The sequence below is a fragment of the Labeo rohita genome, chromosome 16 (genome assembly GCF_022985175.1).
Source record: "Labeo rohita strain BAU-BD-2019 chromosome 16, IGBB_LRoh.1.0, whole genome shotgun sequence".
NCBI lineage: Eukaryota > Metazoa > Chordata > Actinopteri > Cypriniformes > Cyprinidae > Labeo > Labeo rohita.
Window position 1 is genome coordinate 21,771,897 of NC_066884.1, and position 23,949 is coordinate 21,795,845.

The 23,949-nt window shown below is 35.0% G+C and overlaps 2 protein-coding genes across 4 annotated transcripts in view; one reads left to right on the forward strand and one right to left on the reverse strand.

The window, feature by feature from the left end:
* ddr1 (discoidin domain receptor tyrosine kinase 1) overlaps positions 1-7,319 on the forward strand; it is a 50,484-nt gene extending 43,165 nt beyond the window's left edge. For all 3 annotated transcript variants that reach the window (XM_051130750.1, XM_051130752.1, XM_051130751.1), the window contains 6 exons: positions 1,510-1,805; positions 1,966-2,093; positions 3,302-3,499; positions 3,612-3,876; positions 5,536-5,685; positions 5,775-7,319. In XM_051130750.1, the coding sequence (XP_050986707.1) occupies positions 1,510-1,805; positions 1,966-2,093; positions 3,302-3,499; positions 3,612-3,876; positions 5,536-5,685; positions 5,775-5,915 (1,178 nt within the window). In that variant the 3' untranslated portion in view covers positions 5,916-7,319. The remainder of the gene's footprint in view (positions 1-1,509; positions 1,806-1,965; positions 2,094-3,301; positions 3,500-3,611; positions 3,877-5,535; positions 5,686-5,774) is intronic.
* A 2,776-nt stretch (positions 7,320-10,095) lies between these two features.
* Positions 10,096-23,639, reverse strand: flot1b (flotillin 1b). The gene is made up of 13 exons (XM_051130753.1): positions 23,519-23,639; positions 22,744-22,798; positions 20,254-20,329; positions 16,431-16,521; positions 16,203-16,346; positions 15,857-15,976; positions 14,100-14,195; positions 13,836-13,988; positions 13,525-13,706; positions 13,121-13,166; positions 12,877-13,014; positions 12,633-12,797; positions 10,096-11,233 (listed from the first exon to the last, which is right to left on the reverse strand). The coding sequence occupies exons 2-13, from the start codon at positions 22,784-22,786 to the stop codon at positions 11,210-11,212; spliced, it is 1,278 nt and encodes a 425-aa protein (XP_050986710.1). The 5' UTR covers positions 22,787-22,798; positions 23,519-23,639; the 3' UTR covers positions 10,096-11,209.
* Between the last annotated feature and the right edge of the window lie 310 nt (positions 23,640-23,949).

Genomic DNA, 23,949 nt, shown 5'->3' on the forward strand with positions numbered 1-23,949 from the left:
GATTTAAAATGTATCTTGTGTTATATGAAGGACTCATTTAAAATTGTCTTGGAAGGTTGTAGTGATTTACCCGTGTCTCAGACCTAAACGTTCAATATTGCAATATGAAAATCCACCACAAATATATAAAACAGTACTTTTAAAACTAAGATGATCTAATAGGATGTAATAAACATCCTATTAATAATAATAAACCGCTTATCCAAATCTTGAAGACTTTTAATGTTTTTTTTTTTTTTTTAGAAATCTCTTCTGCTCACCAAGCCTGCATTTATTTGATCCAAAGTACAGCAAAAACTGTAAAATTGTGAAATATTTTTACTATTTAACTGTTTTCTATTTTAATATATTTTAAAAGGTAATTTATTCCTGTGATTTCAAAGCTGAATTTTAGCATCATTACTCCAGTACATGATCCTTCAGAAATCATTCTAATATTCAGATTTGCTGGTCAAAAAACATTTATTATTATTGTTATGTTGAAAACAGCAGAATTTTTTCAGGTTTCTTTCATGAATAGAAAGTTCAGAAGAACAGCATTTATTACCAAAATTGGTATCTGAATATTTCAGATAAATGCTGATCTTTGGATCTTTATATTCATCAAAAAAATGTATATTCTAAAAAAATATTCTGAAAAAAAAAAATGAACATAACTATTTTTAAGATTGATAATAATAATAATAATAATAATTATTATTATTATTATTATAATTGTTTCTTAAACAGCAAATCAGCCTATTAGAATGATTTCTGAAGGATCATGTGACACTGAAGACTGGAAAAATGATGCTGAAAATTTAGCTTTAATCACAGGAATAAATTACATTTTAAAATATATTCAAATAGAAAACAGTTATTTTAACAAATATTTCAAAATGTTGCTGGTTTTGCTGTACTTTGGATCAAAAAAAATGGAGGCTTAGTGAGCAGACAAGAATTCTTAAAAAAAAAAACATTAAAAATCTTTTGACTGTCACTTTTGATCACATATTTGTCCTTGCTGAATGAAAAGTATTAATTTCTTTCAAAATACTCTACTGACCCCGAACTTTAGAACAGTAGTGTATGTCCACTGTTTGACATTGTCAGTGGTCAAACTAAATAAATTAGTGAGAGTGAAAGTAAAAGTTTTTCTATGGAAGCCCATTTCCACCACTGAATAAAAGATTTTAAAAAGGTGATTGTAACTTATATCTCACAATTCTGACTTAATATTATTATATTATTTATATTATTTTTCATTTAATGGCAGAAACTGGCTTCCATAGTTTTCAAAGTCTACAGGCCCTCAAGGTGGTAGCATATCGTTTTGTCAGGGATGAGGTACCGTATGAGCCCATATGAGGGGTGTTTTCACAGTATGCATGTACATAATGTGTCCTCTCCAGTGTATGTGAGTGTTTAAGTGCATGTGTGCGGTTCATAATTACTCATTAGTATTATGCAATAAGGCTGATTAGCTTCCTATTAAAACAGTTTTTCTTCTGTACCTTTTTTTCCTTTTAGCATGTGCTATTGATATGGTTGATAAAGGCCTACCCATTCAGGAGGGACCGCCTCCTTATCCTGGAGCTCCGCCCCCTGGCCTGTCAGGGGCTCATTATGGAGAAGCATCGGGAGGCGGGGGAAGTGTTCCTCATTATGCAGAAGCTGACATCATCAGTCTGCAAGGTGTCAGTGGTAACAATACATATGCGGTTCCCGCCCTCTCAGCCACGCCCACTGATTGTCCACCACTGCCTGAGTTGCCACGGGAACGACTTATATTCAAAGAAAAACTGGGAGAAGGACAATTCGGAGAGGTATAATTTAGGATTACATAAATATTACAGATTACAAATAAAAACACCTCTCTTAGTATGATGGAATTCTTTATTCAGACACCTTAATGTGTGGCCAAATGCACTTTTTAAATAATATTGTTCACTTTATAGCCAACTGTTTATTTTGTTTTCATGTTAGGTTCATTTGTGTGAGATTGAAAATCCCCAGGACCTTGCAAACCTCGAGTTCCCGTTTAATGTCAGGAAAGGGCGCCCTCTGCTGGTGGCTGTGAAGATTTTAAGGCCAGATGCCTCTAAAAATGCAAGGTAACTCTTAACTTTGATTTATTTAAAAAAAAAAAATAAAGAATGAATGACAAGTTAGTCATTTATATTCTTTTTATTTATTTATTTATTTATTTATTTTTTATATATTTTAATACAATTCTACCTTAGAACCTTTGTTCAGAGATTTAAAAAAAAAAAGCAAATAAAAAAAAAATATATTTTTTAATTTATTAGTGAATAATAAATAAACCATGACAACATGACCACAAAATGCTACCTAACTTTGATTTGGTTAAAATAAAAAATAATAATAATAATAATAATAAATAATAATAAATAAATAGAAAACAATTTAGTAACTTATATTCTTTTTAATTTTTTTTTTTCGAATATTTTTATTGCAACTTTACCTTAGAACTGTTGTCAGATATTTTAAAAAAATGCATACGTTTTAAATATCTTTTAAAAAACCTTATTTTTTGTCATTTACAGATGCATTTAATTAATTTGTATTTATTCATTAATATATGTTATCAGACATATTTTTATTTTATAATGAGTAAATATTATAAGTTTTTATGTATTAATGATTAATAAATATATTTTAAAATTACAATATATTATGGTGTTTAGAAATTAATTATTTATTATTAAATAAACCATAACAACATGACAACAAAATGCTACCTAACTTTGATTTGGTAAAAAATAAAATAAAATAATATAAAATAAAATAAAAAAGGAATGAATGATTTTTTTTTTAAAATAATTAAAAAAAAATGTTTTAATGCAATTACCTTAGAACTGTTGTTAGAGATACAAAAATACAAATGTTTGAAATATCTGAAAAAGGACTTATTATTTCAGCATTTTATAATGAAGATACACTTACTTCATTTATATTTATTCATTAATATTTGTTGTCATATTTTTTATTTTATAGTAAGTAAATATTATAAGTTTTTATGCATTAATGAATGATATATTGTAAAAATACAACATATGATGGTGTTTAGAAATTGTAGTTTCTGCTTTACTATAATGATGTATTTAATTACTTAATATTTTTTATTATTAATATTGATTATTTTATATTATAACATTTCTGTATATACTTTTTATTTATCAATAAATGTAAAAAAATACAGAGAGAGAGAGAGATCTTTCATATGATTCATATCCCAATTTTCTGTCCTTTCCCCTTCTCTTTTTACACTCTCATTCTTTTCATGCTCTTCTTTCAACAGGAATGATTTTCTGAAGGAGGTGAAGATCTTATCTCGCCTGAAGGATCCGAACATAATCCGCCTGCTGGGTGTGTGTGTTAGCAGCGACCCATTGTGTATGGTCACAGAGTACATGGAGAGCGGAGACCTCAATCAGTACCTCTCCCATAGAGTGTTGCTGGACAAGACCGGACCTTCACATAATACACCAACCATCAGGTACATAAACATACACACACAGAGAACAGTATTACAGCAATATCTAGTAATTATATTATTTAGAAATGCATTTCTCATAGTGTGGAAGGTTAAATGTCTCTCTCTGTCTCAGTTACCCAGCTTTGATCTCCATGGCGAGTCAGATCGCTTCAGGAATGAAGTTCTTGTCGTCTCTGAACTTTGTGCACCGAGACCTGGCCACGCGAAACTGCCTGGTGGGTGGAGAGAGGGTTGAGGGGGAGGAACGCGGCGGAGAGCGGCAGATTAAGATAGCTGATTTTGGCATGAGCAGGAACCTCTATGCTGGAGATTACTACAGGATACAGGGACGAGCTGTGCTGCCTATTCGCTGGATGGCATGGGAGTGCATCCTCATGGTAAGGACACCATATATATATATATATATATAATAACTTTGCTATAATGAATGAAAAGATACAGGAACATCTGTTTATCTGTACCTATCTATCTATATTTTTTATTTATTTAGAGATATATTTATTTGCTTAATTTATATTTTTAAATTGATTTCTATTATCAGACTTAATATTTGAGATTTTATAATAAAGAAATACTATATTATATTGTATTTTACATTTTTGCATAATTTTTTAATAAGTAGAAATACAGTATATAAAGGGTCCAAAAAGTCTGACCACCAGTGAAAGAACTTCATATTTTTTCTACATTTTATAATTAAGATAAATTTACTTCATTTATATATATTTTTCTCATAGCAAGGAATTTATTTATTTATTATTAAATAATAAATATATTGTAAAAATCTCTGTATAATGGGGTTTCTAAAAGTCTACAAACACTAGTACAAAAAAAAAAACCCTGTAATTTTCTACATTACCATAAGGAAAATGTATTTAGTTTATTTATTTTTTGTTTATTAATATTTATTGTCTTATTAAAATGTATATACGTTTATAACAATTTATATATATATATATATATATATATATATATATATATATATATATATATATATATTATTATTATTATTATTATTATTATTATTATTATTTAGTTTTTTTTTTTTTATTAATTAAAAAAAAACAATATATAAGGTTCCAAAAAAATGTAGTAGCTAGTGAATATACCATAATTATGGTTAAAAAAAGGAAGGAATGTTTATCATCATACTTAAAAGATATTAAATATATAATTCATTTTATTTTATTTTGAATATATATTTCATTTTATAATGAAGATACATTTACTCCATTTATAAGTATTATATATATATGTTTATATATTAATAAACAATAAATATATTGTTTTTGGTATTTTTATCTTGTAAAGATAAATATATATTATATTCTTGGAAAGATATTGTATTATGTTCTAATATTTTTGTACATATTTATATTGTGTGTGTGTGTGTGTGTGTGTGTGTGTGTGTATATATATATATATATATATATATATATATATATATAATAAATATATAATAAATATGATATAATAAGTGATATTGATGTTTAATATTTATTATCTTATAAAAATATATTAATAAAAATTTTAATAAAAAATAACCAATAGCGTGTATATATATTGAAAAGGTTCAAAAAAATCTGCTACAACTAGTGAATATGTCTTAATTATGGTTAAAAAAATTATCATCATACTCATTATTAATAAAAATATAAAAATTATTTTAAAATATATATTTTCCTGCATTCATATAATTTATTTACATAAATTATGTCTATTATCTACTAACATTTGTTATCAGACTTGTATATTTATTATTAAAAAAAATGTATATTAACATTTAATTTTAGAATTTAGCATCAATACAAATATTTGTAGTGTTTTATCTGTAGAAAGGAGCTCACATGCTTAGTATCCCAAATCATGAATATCATTTTATCATGTTTCTTTCTTTTTTGGACCACACTGAATATAGAATAAAGTCACATAAACAACATGGCATATGCATATCCAGATTTATTACCTCAGAATGTACGTAATACTGGTGTTCTGCCTAACAATCAGTTTTTGTTTGTCTCTGTGTGTGTGTGTAGGGGAAGTTCACTACAGCAAGTGACGTGTGGGCATTTGGCGTGACTTTGTGGGAGATGCTGAGTGTGTGTCAGGAGCAGCCGTACAGTCACATGACCGACGAACAGGTCATTGACAACGCAGGGGAGTTTTTCCGAGACCAGGGCAGACAGGTATGTGCGCTTACTAACACTTATTAACCCTAAAGTAAGAAAAACATTAACATAGTCTCACTCACTCTTTCTCTCTCACTCCCAATCAGGTGTACCTGTCTCGCCCGGCTGTGTGCCCACAGGGTTTGTACGAGTTGATGCTTAGCTGCTGGAACAGAGACTGTAAACTACGGCCCTCCTTTGCGTACATTCACTCCTTTCTCACCGAAGACGCCATGAACATGGTTTAGAAAGCAACAGAGATGAAAAGAGGAAGATTGTAAGAAAGTATGTGTGGACCACAGACTGGTGGTGTGTTTTTAAGCAGACACGGCTAAGCACTCTTATGTAAATTAGTGTATTTTTGATGGGTGGGTTGGGGCGAATAAAAGCCGCAGGTTCGGTGTCCCATAAATGACCCACTTCTCACCCCTAATCCTGAAATCCTGAACTCTACAAGCAACATTTTATCCCCAAATAATTTTAACCCTCACTGTTCCCCCACTATCAATACTTGTCAAATCAGTATTTAGCTTCTCAGAGCACAGATCTCCCAAAATGCACCACAGAAATTGCCTAAAACGTTATTCTGCCTCATATTTTCTCTGTGAACCTGAAAATGAAACCTCTTTGTAAATGTTTCCTGCTGTAAAACTAAAGTATTTTGTGTTCTGTGAGGTCCAATGATGATGACTAAGCGCTGACGATGAAATAGCATGGAATTGATTTTAGGATAAAATGTTGCTTGGCATCTGAACCTGAAATCCTGGTTCTCTAACCTGTATCTTCATTCCCTAAACACTGAATAGATCTCGAAACATTATCATAGGAACTGGTGGAGGGTTTCGTAGCTAGATGACAGGCAGCACAAAAGCACACGGCTCTACAAACTGTCCATTTAGTCTTAGTTCTCTTGACAGATATGCGTACTAAAACATACTATAGCAAAAATACAGATTGTTTTTTCTACTTGCCTATTAAGTGAAAATAGTGAACATTTCTTAAATAGTAAATACAGTCTAACTTTGCTAGCATTCGTGGTCATGTAGAGAATCTAAGAACGTATCTGCCCGTTTTTCATGTCTTTTCTGTGGTGGAGGGTAATTCATCATTAAGATATGCTCACAGATACCTAAACATTCAACGCTGAGTGGAACGTTTTCATCTCAATTATATGAAATAGCCTTTTTTGAATCAATGTAATGGCGAAATCCCATACAGGGGTATCGTAACCATTCTGACACATTCACAAGTGATTGGAAAACCATTGAAAGTGTTGATAAACGTCAATAACGCTTTTGGTGTGCATTCAGAAGGTTCTGTAATTTTGTACATCAATAGCTGTTGTGTGAAGCACAGTTTTATTACATGATAGTCAAATTGAGTCAAATTAGAGAATGAATATTTGTGACTCCACCCCTGTCTGTCTGCACAGAAATGGTCTTTGAAGATGAAAATTCTGTTATTAATTACTCACCCTCATGTCGTTCCAAATCCATAAGACCTTCATTCATCTTCAGTACATAAATTAAGATATTTTGGATGAAATTCGAGAGCTTTCTGACCCGTTCAAGCACCCGAAAGGTCGTAAGAACATTGTTAAAATAGTCCAGTGGTTCAAACAGTGTTATAAAGCTATAAGAATACTTTTTGTGTGCAAGAAAACAAAAAAAACTTTTTACAACAATTTTTTTCTCTTCTGTGTCAGAGTCAACTCTTCTGTGTCAACCGAATTTACAGCAATCCTACGCAGTGTGTATGGAACTGAACTGAACAACTAGTTGTTAGTGACGTATTTAAACGCGCATCAGAAATGTGTCTCCGTCTGTATGTGAGATGCAAGAAAGTAACAGTGAAAAAAGTCTTAACCTTAGCACATTTTGACACAGGGCTAGTTGCGCCCATGTGCAGGGTTGCCAGGTTTTCACAACAAAACCCGCCCAATTGCAACTCAGAAGTAGCCCAAAACTAGCCCAGTCACGTTTCGAGGGGGGTGCCGTTAAATGCCAGGTTTGGGGGATAAAATACACATTTTTTTTTTGTCAGGGTTTCCCTGGTAAATTGGTATTTCAGGGGCTAAGTATGACGTTATTGGGTCGCTTCAGCCCGCAGACATCAAAAACAACCCATGGCAACAGTGTTAAAGTAGCCCAATTTCACAGAAACACGGCGGACATGGCAACACTGTTTAGGAGCCCTGTGCTAAAGTGTTGCTAGATCTTCATAGAAACAAAATATAACAAACAAGGACAAGCACAAAAACACTAAAACACCCAAATGCTTTTTTTAATATAACACCAAAAAAAAATCATATATCTCAAATCCGCAACAGACCACTTTATTAACTCCATAAAGTGACAAGCTTTATGAGCTAAGACCAAACAACATACCTAAAAGCGTTGTAAATATGAGGACCTGGCAACACTGCAAGACAGCGCTCTCTAAAGTAGCCTCCAGAGAATAAACAAAACACAGCACGTCTCTCAGCGGTAGCTTTGTTAAAATCGACGGACAAAAAGAGTTCATAGCCAAAAAATGGCAGATACCAAACGGCTAAATTCTAAATCACTCCCGCAAGATGCTGAAATGTTGCTATGGTTACAAATGCAGGAGTGACTGCTGTTCCGTACACACATGGAATGTAATTATGAGACTCACTACCGCATTTAAATGCGGTCACTCCTGAAACTTGCAGTCTGTACATTGCCACCGTGTCCTAACCACACGCGACACAACAAGATTCCAGCGAAAAGCAAGTTGGCAGGCCACACCACACGTGATGCGACAGCGCGACGTGACACCCGCTGAAATATCAGCCATTCAGAAGAAGCACACTCCCAACGGAATGGACAAAATTATAATCTAATTAGTAAATATTAAACCTTTTTAACATTAATAAAACTACATAGTGAACGACCGATACCATCTTTGTCATAGAAAGCACTTGTTGGCTTGCACCAGGGTTGCCAGGTTTTCACAACAAAACCCGCCCAATTGCTACTTAAAACTAGCCCAAGAGTAGCACAATGGCGTTTCGAGGAGAGTCCGCCGGTAAAAATCCCTGGGTAAAATTGGCATTCCAGGGGCTAAGTATCACGTTATTGGGGTCGCTTCAACCCGCGGACATGAAAAACAAACCGCGGCAACAGTGTTAAAGTAGCCCAATTCCGTGGGGAACCCATGGACTTGGCAACACATGTGTTTGCTTAAAATTTATTTTCAAGATCTGAGGTAAATTATCTATTATTGATTGTCATTGTTGCGTCATGTGTAAGGACACAGTGACAGAAAGTTCTCGGAATTAATCAAAAATATCTTAATTTGTGTTCTGAAAATGACCAAAGGTCTTACGGGTTTGGAAAGACATGAGGATGAGTAATTATAACTGAATTTTCATTTTTGTGTGAACTAAACTGAACTAACCGTTTAAGTGTGACTGTGAGTTACTGTGGAGTCATTTGATGACAGAAAATGACTGCGGATGGTTTTTGAAATGACCTGCCATTATGTGCACTGAGTTTAATAAGCTGAACGCAGATTCTGAACTTGTGGGCTTCGGTATGTTGTGTTAAACTGAACACTCCGAATTTAAAGATGCTTTTGAATGGGATATATGGTAATGGACTACCAATGCACTATTTGAATAGTCTCAATATGAGAGAAATCAAAATGCATGGGCCTGGAAGAATTTAGAGAGAGAACGAGAGGAAAGAAAAACAAGCAGAATGGCCACAGATTTGTACATTTATATCAATAAGAGTGACAAAGTTATTGCCTCTATATAATGAGAAATATACTGAGCGAACAGAAAAATAAGCAAAGCATTTGTCCTGAATTTACTATGTAAACCTGTAGGACACTTGCAGGAAACTCTCTGTAGATTTATCTTGAACCTGGTGTGGTGACGCCACCTCTTCCTCATTTAAGAGCAAGACCGTGTGTGTAGGTGGGGGTGGAGACGAGTAACATATATACTGTAATATACACAGAAGAATGTGATTCCCAAGTGGTTGTATTACCATGCTGATTATGCTTATTGAATGACCTTTAACCTTTTTTTTGGTACACTGAGGCCCTGAACCGTTATTGTATTTTTATAAATATAGTTTTGGGCATGTTCTGTCCTCAGCTATTCATGTTTCATAAATAATGAAAAATGTAAATACTTCATGGGACATAATTTTCTTCATTAATATTGCTATCTGTTATTAATCAGGTCTGTCTGTCTCTGTTTTAGACTCCCTGCCTGTGTTAGTCAGTGTTGTTGCCTGTGTGTCTATTTTTGTAGGTGTTTTAATAAAGTAACCTTTTCAAATAAAGTAAAATCCTCATTTTGTTCATATTAAGTTGTCACACACATATTCAAACAGCATTAAAACTCTACATTTGTACAAACACACACACATTCACGCAAAGCCATAAATCAACAAGTTATAAAGTACAGCGCACACTAATAGTTTATTGTTTATAATAAACAGTACATACTTAATATGTATTAAGTCTCAGTCTGGATATATAGATCTTCAGTTTAAGGTGAAAACATCTACATCACCACTAAACATACAGTAAGGCAAAAACTGTGTTAACTTGATATATATAAAAACAATAATGAGGTTCTACAACAATAAAAACAAACTAATGCCAAACAGATTGAATATTCTGAATGAAATTAGTCATTAGGGAAAGGAAGTATCACATGACGGATCACGGTTCCTGTTGCAGAAACACAATCAGAGCAGGCTGATCCAGTGAGAAAGTAAAAAATAGCTTTGAGGCACTTTGAAGGCATAAACTGGAAATGCATAGGTCTACCTTTGGTAACGTCGAGTCGATCTTAGTGTGAAGTACACAGCAGCATGGTTACACAAAAAGACTAACCTCATTTTTTGCACATGTTGGAAAGTGATACAAGAAATGAAAACCACTACAAGCAGTTTCTGTGGGCTCAGAGACATGTTTGCAGCCTGTGTTAAAAACCTAACCTGCTTCCTCTTCTTCTTTTTTCCTGTTTGTTCATCAACTTCAAAAATCAATGGGTTTCTTTTCACCGCTCACTTTCCACCCCCTCTTTTCAACTTACTTTATAAATCACTTTACTGACTGCACAGACGGTCATTTTCAATATGTGACTACGGCTTCAGTAATGCACTTCAGGTGGATTTACATGCATTTGACTTGAATGCACTTTGGTTTTGAACGAAGCTATACCAGAATCAACAGGCGTGAAGCTCTGACAGACAGAAATACAGAAGTTATTTAAAAAAGAAAGAAAGATCAGCGCTGCTTCCCTGAATATTCACCATTAACAAAGGCTCTAGAACAGAAATGTAGTTCACCTAACTTATAAAACTCTCATATAATGTGCTAAAATAATTCACAAAGCAGAATACAAAAACTGAATATTACAAACGGTGGATTACAAAACCAAATGACCTCAATGTTTCAGCTTCAGTACAAACACAGGCATGCACACATGCACATGACAGGAAGAGCGGAGATCCACGATCAGAGCTGATCAGACCCGCCTCCTTCTTCATGAACTCCATTAGCCCATGCGGGTTAAACCAGCCTGACCAAAAAAAAAAAAAAAAAAAGCAGTTAACATTCAGTTGATTTAAAGCAATTATTGTTTTTCTGAAATATTTAAATCTAAACTTAAAGGGACAGTTCAGCCAAAAATGAAAATTCTGTCACTAATTACTCACTCCCATGTTGTTCCAATCCTTCAGTTCATCTTCAGAACACAAATTAAGATATTTTTGATGAAAACAGTCCATGGCCACATACACACTGCAAGTTTCAGGAGAAACAGCTGCTAAAAACCACATTTAAATGCGGGAGTGAGTCCCGTAAATTATCATTCCATGTGTGTACGGAACTGCAGTCACTCTTGCATTTGTAACCGTAGCAACGTTTCGGCGTCTCGCGGGAGGAACGAGAAATTAGCTGTTTGGTATCTGCCATGTTTTGGCTAAATACTCTTTTTGTTCATCGAATTTTAACTGAACTACTGCTGTTAGACATGCTGCTTTACAGAGAGCTGTCTTGCGGTGTTGCCATGTCCTCATATTTACAAGTGCTTTTAGGTATGTTGTTTGGTCTTAACTCATAAAGCTTGTTACTTTATGGAGTTAATAAAGTAATCTGTTGCAGATATGAGATATGTGTTTTTTAATGTTATGAAACATTAAGCATTTGGGTGTATTAGTGTTTTTGTGCTTGTCCTTGTTTGTTGTTTTTTTTCTATGAAGATCTGGCAACACTGATACTTCAGCGCAGGGCTTGTGAGCGCAACTAGCCCCGTGTCAAAATGTGCTAAGCTTAAGAGTTCTTTCATTGTTATTCTCTTACATCTCACATATTTCATTAACAACTAGTTGTTTAGTTCGGCTTCGTACACACTACATAGAATTTCTTTCATTTGTCACTACCTGTATTTTTCGGGAGTTAATGCGTTTGTCAAATGCGGTTGTCACTGCCGTATTTTAGTGAATTATGTGGGTACAGAACATGACTAAGGAGTAAAGGTTTCAGCTTTCAGATGATGTATAAAGCTCAATTTACAAAAATGGACCCTGGTTTGACTGGTTTTGTGGTCCAGGGTCACATATAGACCCACATATAGATCGATATTTTATTGATGTCCTTACTACCTTTCTGGGCCTTGAACATGTCAGTTGTGTTGCTGTCTATTCAGGGTCAGAAATCTCTCAGATTTCATTAAAAACATGTTCATTTGTGTTCTGAAGATGAACAAAGGTCTTACAGGTTTGGAACAACATCAGGGTGAGTAATTACTGACAGAACTTTTATTTTTTGGTGAACTATCCCTTTAAGTTAAGATTTGAAACTTACAGTCAACATTGCTTTAAAACACACATGCTTTCTTTCAGATACTACAGATAAGACAGAATGCCTGCTAGATATCAGCACTAAAGTGATTTTATCGCTGATGTGAGTGCAGTCACCTGTGAGATGTTGACTCCAGTCAGTTTCTCCACTGTGCTCGGCAGGCGAGTCATGATATCCAGAACTTCTCCTGTCAGCTTAGCTGCGCCCACTTCTGACCCACCGCTGGACACCATGGTGACCTTCTGGGCCGCACAGAGTGGCTTGCTGATCTCTTCTGCCATCTAGAGGAGTGTAGGCCATTATTGAGTAGTCTTATCATTGAACTTGTTTACTGACATTCAAAAGTTCAGATGCACGAACCAGTGGGAGTTTCTCCAGCAGCATGTCCACCATGGCTCCCTCTTTGTATTGCTTAAAAGCTTCTGCCTTTTTGGCCATCTGCTCAGCTTCAGCCCGCCCCTTCGCCTCCAGTGCAAAGGCCTCGGCCTCTCCCCTCATCTAAAAAGAGAGACGTGAATGCTGAGTGGGGTGAGTGTCTTATGTGAATAGTAACACTCACTTTTGCCGACAAGAAACAAGTGTGTGGAGAGATCAACAGACTCACTCTGATGGACTCTGCCTCAGCTTCTGCCTCCATGATCAGCTGAAGCCTGTTAGATGAGAGAGCATTAAATGTTTTTTTTTTCTAGATTATCATACCAAGCTGTAAGTTTTATTCTTCAGATTTTCTACAGCATGTGAGTACTAAACTAAGTTCTCTTTCATGTCTTATTGCGCTTAAACTGTCAAATACACGTTTATGTTAACAGTATGTTAGTTTGCAAAGAAGAGCTTACAAAAAAATGTACTGGATTGTTATTTTTCACATTTTCTGTGTTGGTAGATACACTGGGGACCCGATTAAAGTGAGATTTTCATGATATGACACGTTTGAATTAAAGTAAACAAAAAAAAACTTTTGGACCCCAGTGTGTTTGTGTATTACTTCATTAGTTCCTCCGTTTTCACCTTTCTGCCTCAGCAATCTTCTCAATACGGTATCTCTCGGCCTCAGCTGGTTTCCGTACTTTGGCCTCCAGTTCCTTCTCCCTGCGTGTGATCTCCTGCTCCTGTAGAGTGATCTGCTGTGTACGCTCCACGACCTGAACCTGCATCTTTTCCTCCTCGATACGCTGCTTTGTCTTGGCCACCTGAAGCAGATGACAGCAAGTGAAATATCAGTAGATGGGACTTAATTGTCGTTTTTGTTGTACTTGCCTAGTTTTACATTACAACCCTTGTGTTACCAGCTGAAAACCGAATCGAGTATCATTTGCTACCTGAAGCTGATAGGCCATTTCAGACTCTGCCTTCTTGGTGTTGACCTCAATGTCATAGGCGGCTTTCTTCAGCTCAAAGTCTCTCTGGGCTTTAGCCATCTCAATCTCATTCTTATACTGAGCAGAGACCTTCTCCTGCATGGCGTGAGCTTCCTACATACACAAACATACACATTTACAGTTTAATCATACTTTTATATGATACCAATGTTACATCAATGGTTATACATCCAACAATAATAACAGAAATATGAAAAAATGTACCCTGATGACGGCATCCCTCTTGAATTGAGCTTCACCGATACGGGCATCTTTTTGCACCTGAGCGGTACGAGCTTTACCCAGCGAGCTTAGATAATTCTGTAAGAAAGTCCGGGTGAGTTTTGGGTGAGTGATATATATATATATATATTATATTATGTATTACGATTATATGCTACTTTTTAAAACATTTGAGGTCAGTAAGATATATATATCTGTGCCTATGATGACGTTTTAGTGCCATGTTAAAAAAAAATAAAAATCTACAATTATGAGATAGAAGTCATAATATTTCAAAAATGAAGTTGAAATTATGAGAATAAAGTCAAACTATTTTGAAAATAAAATCATTATTACAAAAAATAAAGTTGAAATATTTTGAGAAAAAAGCTGAAATATTTCAACAATAAAGTAAAAATTATCAGAACACAGTCAAAATGTATCAAGAAGAAAATCAAAATTACAAGAATAAATTCAAAGTGTTTTGAGGATCAAGTCAAAACATTTTGAGAACTCAAGTCAAAATTACGAGAATGAATTTGTATAAAACTGACAGATTTTGAAAGCTGAGACTTTGTTTTATATTAAAAGTACCAAAAGCACAAAGCTTATTGCTATTACAGGGTGGCTGGTGCACTACAAATAGTCAATAATAATGAATGCAATCGAAGATGTACTGTCCCTACAAATATAACACATGGTATGATTTCTGCTAATAATCACACATATATTCAAATAAATTCGGGTGGCCTGGCAACTTGCCCCCACAGTGCTTCCAGTCCGGGTCATTTGCATGTGTAGGCTATACTCTCAAAATATTATAACTTTAATTGCTATGATTTATTTCTTGTAATTTCGACTTTATTCTCGAAACATTTCGACTTTATTCTCAGAATTATGACTTTATTTTCATAATTAAGGCTTTATTTTTTAAATTTTTTTACTCAGTTCTCAAAACATTATGATTTTATTCTCATAATTTTGGATATTTTTTTTAACGTGGCACTAAAACGCCGTCGTAGAAGCCCGTTTCCACCACTGAATAAAAAATAAAAACAGACAACTCTGATTTTTTATCTCACAATTCTGTCTTTTTTTCCTCACATCTGCGAATTACAATTCTGAGAAAAAGTCAGAATTTTGAGATATGAATTCGCAATTGTGAGTAATAAAGTCAGAATTGCGAGATACAAACTTGCATTTGCAAGAAAAAAAGTCAGTATTGCAAGCTATCTCACAGTTCTGACTTTATTTCACGCAATGACTCTACATCATGAAATTCTGAGAAAAGGCAGAACTGTACGTTTCTATCTTGCAATACTGACTTTATAACTTGCAATTGTGAGATAAAAAGTCACAAAAACTTTTTATTCAGTGGTAGAAACAGGCTTCCATAGATACTTTAATTCAGCAAGGATGCATTAAATTCATCAAAAGTGAAAAAGACATTTTGTGTTGCAAAAGATCTATTTCAGATAAATGCTGTTATTTTGTACTGTCTATGCATCAAAACATTGTGAAAGACAAAAATATTAAGCAGCTTTAACAGTTATAATTTCTTTTGCACAGAAAATCAGCATATTAGAATGATTTCTGAACTATCATGTGACACTGATTACTACAGAAATGGCTGCTGAAATGTCATCATCGCCATACAAATACATTACATTTAAAAATATATTTACTACACATTAATATATATACCACAAGCATTTATATGATAATGTATGTTAGGGTGTGTGGTGCATAGATATAGTCACCTGATCATCATGCACGTCTTTGAGCGTGTAGCTCACAACACCAATCCCCATGTTGACCAGGTCAGAGGAAGCCACCTTAAAGACCTGCTCGGAGAACTTTTTACGGTCCTGATAGATCTCCTACAGAGAGAAAGAAAGAGATATTGTACAATATATAGCAAATAAAACAGCTAACAGCAGCAGTACAGCTAGTTGCCTGTCACATGTTTCAGTCAGCAAAGGTTGCTTGTTCATTTCAGCACTAAAGCCCTCTGGTCCTCTTTGTAATCTTCATAAAAAAACGTTTTCTTCTATCTCTCTGTGTGTGATACAGAATACAAATAGCTCTTTTAGCATCTGGCAGTACCTCCACAGTCAGGTGGGCGATAATGGCTCTCTGATGTCCCTCAAGGGTCTCCAGAGCAATCTGAGCAATCTCGCTCTCGGACTTCCCCATGAACATCTGACATGCTGTGGCCAGCATTTCTTTATTCTGACCCTGGATCTTCACCTGCAGAACATATGAACAGCAGCACTTACAGACTGTACAACAAATGTGTGCAACACATGATTGTAAAATGTGTGCATCTCTAACCTGAGCAATGCCCGTTACTGAGATTGGTACTCCATGTCTGGTGTAGACCTTGTCACTCTTCACATTCAGAGTCAGAGTATTGAGAGAAATCCTGAAAGCAAAGAAAAACAAGAGTGAAAAAGTAGTCAAAGCATTTTTTCAAAAACAAACTGTTCTTAAAGGATTAGGCCTTGTTCACTCCAGAATTAAAATTTCCTGATAATATTGAAAATGATCCAAGATGTTTATGTCTGTCTTTCTTCAGTCAAAAAGAAATTAAGGTCTTTGAGGAAAACATTCAATGGGGACTTCAATGGGGATCAACAGGTTGAAAGTCCAAATTGCAATTTCAATGCAGCTTCAAAGGGCTCTGCACGATCTGAGGAATAAGGGGTTTATCTAGCGAAATGCTCAGACATTTTCTAAAAAAATTTAATAAAATTGTATACTTTTTAACCACAAATGCTTGTCTTGCACTAGCTCGACCTAACACATCACGTAGTCACTTTGGAAAGATAATGCCTGACGTAGGCGGAAGTACCAAGCCAGTGTTTACAAAACTAAAATGCAATGTAAGTCAAACACCTTTTACAAAAAAAAGTAAAACAACAACAGGATGGGATGGAGTTTTTTGCCCTACCTTTTTGAACTGAAGTACACAGACGAAGAACTAACCACACATGATCTTTACGTGATACGTTAAGTCGTAGTCGTAGATTTTTTGAGTGATCGTTTCGCTAGAAAAGGCCCTTATTCCTCGGCTGGAATCAAGCAGAGCCCTTTGAAGCTGCATTGAAACTACAATTTGGACATTCAACCCACTGATCCCCAATGAAGTCCACTATATGGAGAAAAATCCTGGAATGTTTTCCTCAAAAACCATAATTTCTTTTCGATTGAAGAAAGACAGACATGAACATCTTAGATGGCATGGGGGTGAGTAAACTGTCAGGAAAAATTAATTCAGGAGTGAACTAAACCTATAAACCAAGGCAGACCATCCAAATGAAATTGCAAAAAAAAAAAAAAAAGATCCAAGATCCAAATAGGTTTCCTGAACAGGGAAGCCTATTTCCACCCCAGAAAGAATAATGTAAAAAATAAATAAATAAATAAATAAAAGTCAAAGATATTGACTTTTTATCTCAAAATTTGAGACCCAACTTTTCACACTGAAGACAACTGAGGGACTCATATGCAACTATTAGTCAAGTCAAGTCGAGCTTGTCATTCCGCTACATGTGTGGACATACAGTGAAACGAAATGTCCTGTCTCGCAGGACCACGGTGCTATATAAATAAACATAAATGTGAACATACACTAGACGTAGAAACAATTTTTTAAACCTGTACATGTAAAATTTATTTGTTGTGCATACAAGCGTTTTACAAGCTTGCTTGATGCCACGGGACAGATTGGCTCTCACTGTTTTTAGGGCTGCTTTGTCTCCTGATCTGAATGCATCATCTCTGGTCTTTAGCAGCCCACAAACCTCTGCTGTCATCCACGGCTTCTGGTTTGCACGTGCGGTGATGGTCTTGGTGACTGTCACATCATCAATGCACTTTTTAATGTAAGCAGTCACAGTTTCAGTATACTCATGCAGGTCTGTATGGTTGTTGTAGGTGGCCGCCTCTCTGAACATGTTCCAGTCTGTGTACTGAAAGCAGTCCTGTAGTGTTGAGGTGGCATCATCTTGCCATACTGTGATCTGTTTTTGAACCAGTTTGGTAAATTTGAGAAGTGGTCTGTATGCTGGGATTAGCATGGCAGAGATGTGGTCCCAGTAATCGAGGTGGGGGTGGGGTTCAGCTTTGTACGCATTTTTTTCTGTTGTGTAAACCAAGTCCAGAGTGTTGTTCCCCCTTGTTGCAAAGTTCAGTTGTAGTATCTGTTGGTAGAACTTTGGCAAACTGACTTTAAGTTTGTGTGGTTGAAGTCCCAATTCTGACCCCTGCCAGATTACTACCCCAGGGTTAGGTGTGGGAGAGGGGTTAGGATTAGGCAATCAGGTAGCGATTTCAACAAGAGGGGGTAATGATTTTGGCAGAGGTGGAAAATGGGCAGAACAGCGGCAATGATGAAAAAGCTGTAGCGGTTATTTGTTTGTTGGTCGCTGATGGCGCTGTACAGCTCGCGAAGCGCGTCCTTAGCGTTTGTACACGGCGAAACGTAAACCAATGTCAGTGAACTTCCGCGGCAGATAGAAAGACCGACACTTAGCCCGTTGTCGTTTAGCCATGTTTCAGTGAAAACAAACACACAACAATCCCTTGCCTCATGCAGTGTGGAGCGACTGAGGTTAATTGAGTCCAGTTTATTTTCCAGCGAGCGAACATTAGAGAGCATGAGTGTTGGAAGAGCTGGTCTGGTGGGGTTAGCCCTCAGCCTAGCTTGTATGCTGAGTCCGCGCTTGCCGCGCATCTCTCCCCTCTCACACCGCCGGTGCCACGCTTTTGTCCCATGACACACCGCCGGCACCGCCGCTTTGTGTGGGTAGCGTCAATAGACGAGGCCGTGGTCTCGGGGCTCGGCTTGAGCACTAAGCAAAGGCCTTGGAGCTTCTCGGTGGCCGCCGGTGCAAGTTGGTGGTTATATGCATTGCCGATTTCCAAAAGGCTTTGGCAATCATAGATGTATTTTGGAGTGATTTCCTTATGAATTAGCAGTAAATTGGCACTATTTTGAGACTAACAGACGACATTAACGACATTTAAAGCACCGTTTTTGGGAGCCGGAGTAGCCACTGTGTCTGACCGAGATTTTATCTCAAGATGATTTTATTAAAGAAGGTTCAAACACTCACTGATGCTTCAGCAGGAAAAACAATGCATTAAGAGCTCTCTTAATGCATGTTTTTTCCATTTAAACCTTATGTAATAGTTGCATACGAGGCCTCAATGTGAAAAGATGGATCTCAAAATCATACAGTCATAGTTGGTTCAAATAGACAAAAATGCTGAAAAACCAAAGAATTTGTGGGACCTGAAGGACTTTTCTGAAGGACAGCCGGCAGTTTAACTCTTCAGGACAAACAAGGGACTCATGAACAACTATCACTAAACAAAAACACAGCTGTGGATCACAGTATAAACACTCAAGTGTATGTAAACTTTTAAACGGGGTCATTTTTATAAGTTCAACTATTTTTATATACATGTAAACATCTTTTACGTAAAATATTTTATTAGTTCAGTACTAAATAAACAATAACACGCATTTTGTATAATCCCTCTTATTTTGGTAAAATAATTAACATTTTGCAGATTCTAAAAGAGGGATGTAAACTTTTGTCCTCGACTGTACATCTCATGATTCTGAATTATGACATAAAAAATAAACACCTTGAATTACCCTTTATACAAGCTTCTATAACCAATATAACCATTTATCCCGTCTCCAATTATTTAGGCAAATAGATAGCCCACCCCCAACAGTCAAGCTACTCCCACACATGGCTCTGCACACTGATGGCTGAGCCTGACCACACAGATGTGATTGCTGATGTACAGTAATCAAATTACCAACAGACAATGTGGAGCTAAGGCGAAGTCCGTCTACAAACTACTGCAGTGATCTGCAGTGATCTACAACATGGGAAGAAAGCGTTCTCTGAGGACTGAGTGATTCATTAATCTTTGCCATGCATACATGGAGAGGAATGTAAACACATGTGGAGTCTCTATTGCACACAGGCCCGCCTCTTGTTCTTAGTCCCATCATTCGTGAGGCCTGAGACTCTCAGTCTTTTCTGGAATTACATTACAGAACGGTTCTTATGCATGTGTGTTCTTGCACTAACTTGTTCTACTTATTCGTCTATTATTGTAATTCAATACACACCGCTGGATTTGCTGAATGCAGGGAAAAACAAACACTCGTCCACCAGCAATCAGTAGAGGAGGAGAGCGACCACATCCTGAAAGAGACACAACACACAGAGATTTTGCTTGCTGGTATAAAGTGTCATGGTTTGACTAAAAACATACTTGGTTGCAGTTCACTAGCTAGGGGTCGGAGGTATATCCAAAATGAAAAATCGTACATTATATTATCAGTAATTTACAATTACGGTAACAATGTATTCACAACAATAATACAGATGGTCAATAATACAACTTAATACTATTTTGTCTAAATGAATTACTAGAAAATTAAATCATTATAATTAAAGTGTTAATAAAATTAAGTGAGCATCATCCTAATGTAAAAATTGGCAGAAAAGCACAAATAACCATTATTACTGGCCATGAAACTATATTTTGCAAGAAAAAGAAGGTTTTTTTTTTAAGAAATTAATACATTTATCAAACTTTCTACTCATCAAAAAATTCTGGGGGAAAAATAGTAAGCAGTACAAAAACTATTTTTATTATAATAATAAGCAATGTGTTTTGATCAGCAAATCAGCATATTAGAATGATTTCTGAAGGATCATGTGACTGAAGACTGACGTAGTGACTGCTGAAAATTCAGCTTTGCCATCATGAGAATAAATTCAAATTTCAAAACATATAACAATAGAAAACCGTTATTTTAAATTCTAATAATATTTTACAGTATGACTTGCTATATTTTTGATGCAATAAAAGACTTTTTACATTCACTACTTTTACAACATTTAAGGATAAAAATGATGACAATTCCTATTTAAAAAACTGCCGACCACTGTACAAATTATTCACTTTTACTATCAGGACAAACTTTTAGTTTAACAGCAAAGAAACGTATGTCATTATAACATTACTTGGCTGGAAATCCACGCACGCACATTTCACAAATTAATGTTTTGAAATACGTAAAAAGCAAAGTCAATCCCATACAGGATTTCCAACATTAGCAAAGACTCTCATTAGTACACTTCCTGCCATTGCACGTCTGTAATAGAATGTCAACTGCTTACAGAGAGAACGAGGGCGACAGAGACATAATGGTGACTTATTTTCTCCCTCTCTGTACAGTGTTGTTTGACTGCATTAACCTTGAAGCAAATGTGAGCCTGCTGTTTTTTTTTTTTGTTTTTTTTTTTTTTACCCCTGAGGATTAAAGTAATCTTAATGTGTAAACACTGACATTTATCTACACAGAAAACACAAGCATTACAGTGAACTTTGTGTCTGTTTTGACCTGTGAATGAAAGTCACATGAACAGCTGAAACCAGTTCTGCATTGGACATTGTTTAAGAAAGAATGGAGTTTGCACAATTTCATTGACCTGTATGATCATTCCAGAACTGCACAGTCTCTTGTAAAAGTCTGATGGGTGTCAGTCATTAGTTAACATTTAGTTCAATCCACAAGCTATCCAGTTCAATCAACAGCTGCTTTAATTTTATGTTCTTTCCTATTGTATGTACATATACACTACCAGTCAAAAGTTTGTGAACAGTAAGATTTTTTATGTTTTTTTCAAATAATTCTCTTCTGCTCACCAAGTCTGTATTTATTTGATACAAAGTACAGCAAAAGCAGTAATATTGTGAAATATTTTACTGTTTAAAATAACTGCTTTCTATTTAAATATATTTTAAAATATAATTTATACCTGTGATCAAAGAAACATTTATTATTATTATTATTATCAATATTTTAAACAGCTGAGTACATTTTTTAAGAATTCTTTGATGAATAGAAAGATCCAAAGATCAGCATTTTTCTGAAATAAAAAGCTTTCGTATCATTATACACTATACCATTCAAAAGCTTGGAGTTAGTATACTTTTTTATTATTATTTAGAAATTATAGAATCCAATACTTTTGTTTAGCAAGGATGCTTTAAATTAATCAAAAGTGATTAGAAAGACATTTATAATTATTATTATTAAATCTTTACCCATGTTCAAAGCTGTGCTAAAACAACATCTGTTAAAAACAAATAGGGAATATATTTAAATGGGTTACTATGTATGTGTGTTTATGTGATTTTTAAGCATTTTACCTTGTGATTGTGAAGCACTTTGGGGCAACACAAGTTGTATTAAATTGTGCTATATAAATAAATAAACTAAACTAAATTAAACTATAATGTTACTAAAGATTTCTATTTCAGATGAAAGCTGTTCTTCTGAACTTTCTATTCATCAAAGTAACCTGAAAAAAATCCACTCAGCTGTTTCCAACAGAATAATAATAATAATAGCAATAAATGTTTTTGAGCAGCAAATCTGAATATTAGAATGATATTAGAATATTAGAATCTCTTACTGTTCAAAAACTTTTGACTGGTAGTGTTTTGTCATTAATGGAACCTTGAAGGAGGATTTTTACTTATATGTTTATTTATACACATAACTGACATAACTGTGTTATAAAGCCCAACAACTGCAGCATACCTGAGACCACCATCGCCTCATTGGGACCACAAGTGTAAAACATCCTGAATTAGATCTGAAGAAAGAAGTATTTAAAAGGCATCATTCACCATATCAACACATGCTGGGAATATTTTTGATATGACATCTGAGTAAACACAGACAGCACTAGTTAACCTCAAGAGTTCATATGTTGATGACTAGTTTATGTCTCTCATGTGAAAACTGTAAAACATACAGCTCTTTTCACTTTTCAAATCAGAACTGTTGACCAATCATAAACCTAATCTACAAAGCAACTTACAGTATAAGAGATTTACATTACATTACATTACACAATATGATTTATAAAAAAAAAAATAGTTTTAAAAATATTCATAGAAAACTATTCACATATAATCTACAACATTAAAAGTTTTGCATCTAAATATTAATAATCACAAAACTCTACTCTAAACTGTAAACACTATAAAAAGGCTAAACCACTAAAACCAACATGCGACGATAACCCTCGACGATAAATAAACGTATATCTCTAACAATAAATAAAACCTAGGTACGAAAACACAAACAAAAACAATACTACATGTTACACAGAACTAACTTATATCAACCTGTACGTGTTTAGAGGCACTACAGTATTTTGCAACAGAACAGGAAATGCTTTGCTTCTCCTTAGCAGCGCCTACGCTGCATTTCACGCGACTAAAGTTACTTTGGTGTTGAGAATCACAAGATGTAAATGTAAACAAATTCAGAAACTTCGTGATATGTAGATAAACCCATATGCTCTTACCGATTGCTGATGTTTCGTTAAAAACGAAGCAAATGTAGCTCGGGTTGTCTGACTTGTGTGAATGGCAAAAGCTCGCCGTAATCACGCAATCTTGACCACGCCCATTCACAACACTGAGGCGGTGTCTCAAAACTTAGTAGGCTCCCTACCCTCACTACAGTTTTGTGCGTTCACGATGCGCAAAATGCAGCCTAGGTTACCGTTTTACAAGGTTCATGGAAACGAGTGGGTAGAATGTGAAGTGCCGTGAACTGAGAAATAAGACACCTTCATTTGTTTGCTTGTAGATATACAAATAGATGCTCATTTCATCCTTTCAAAATCATGCTTTGGTAAATCAAAGCCAAGTATGGCGTAAAAAGTCATAATTATCGTAATTATGAGATTCGAAATCATAATTATGTCAAAGTTATGACATATTCTAATATAAA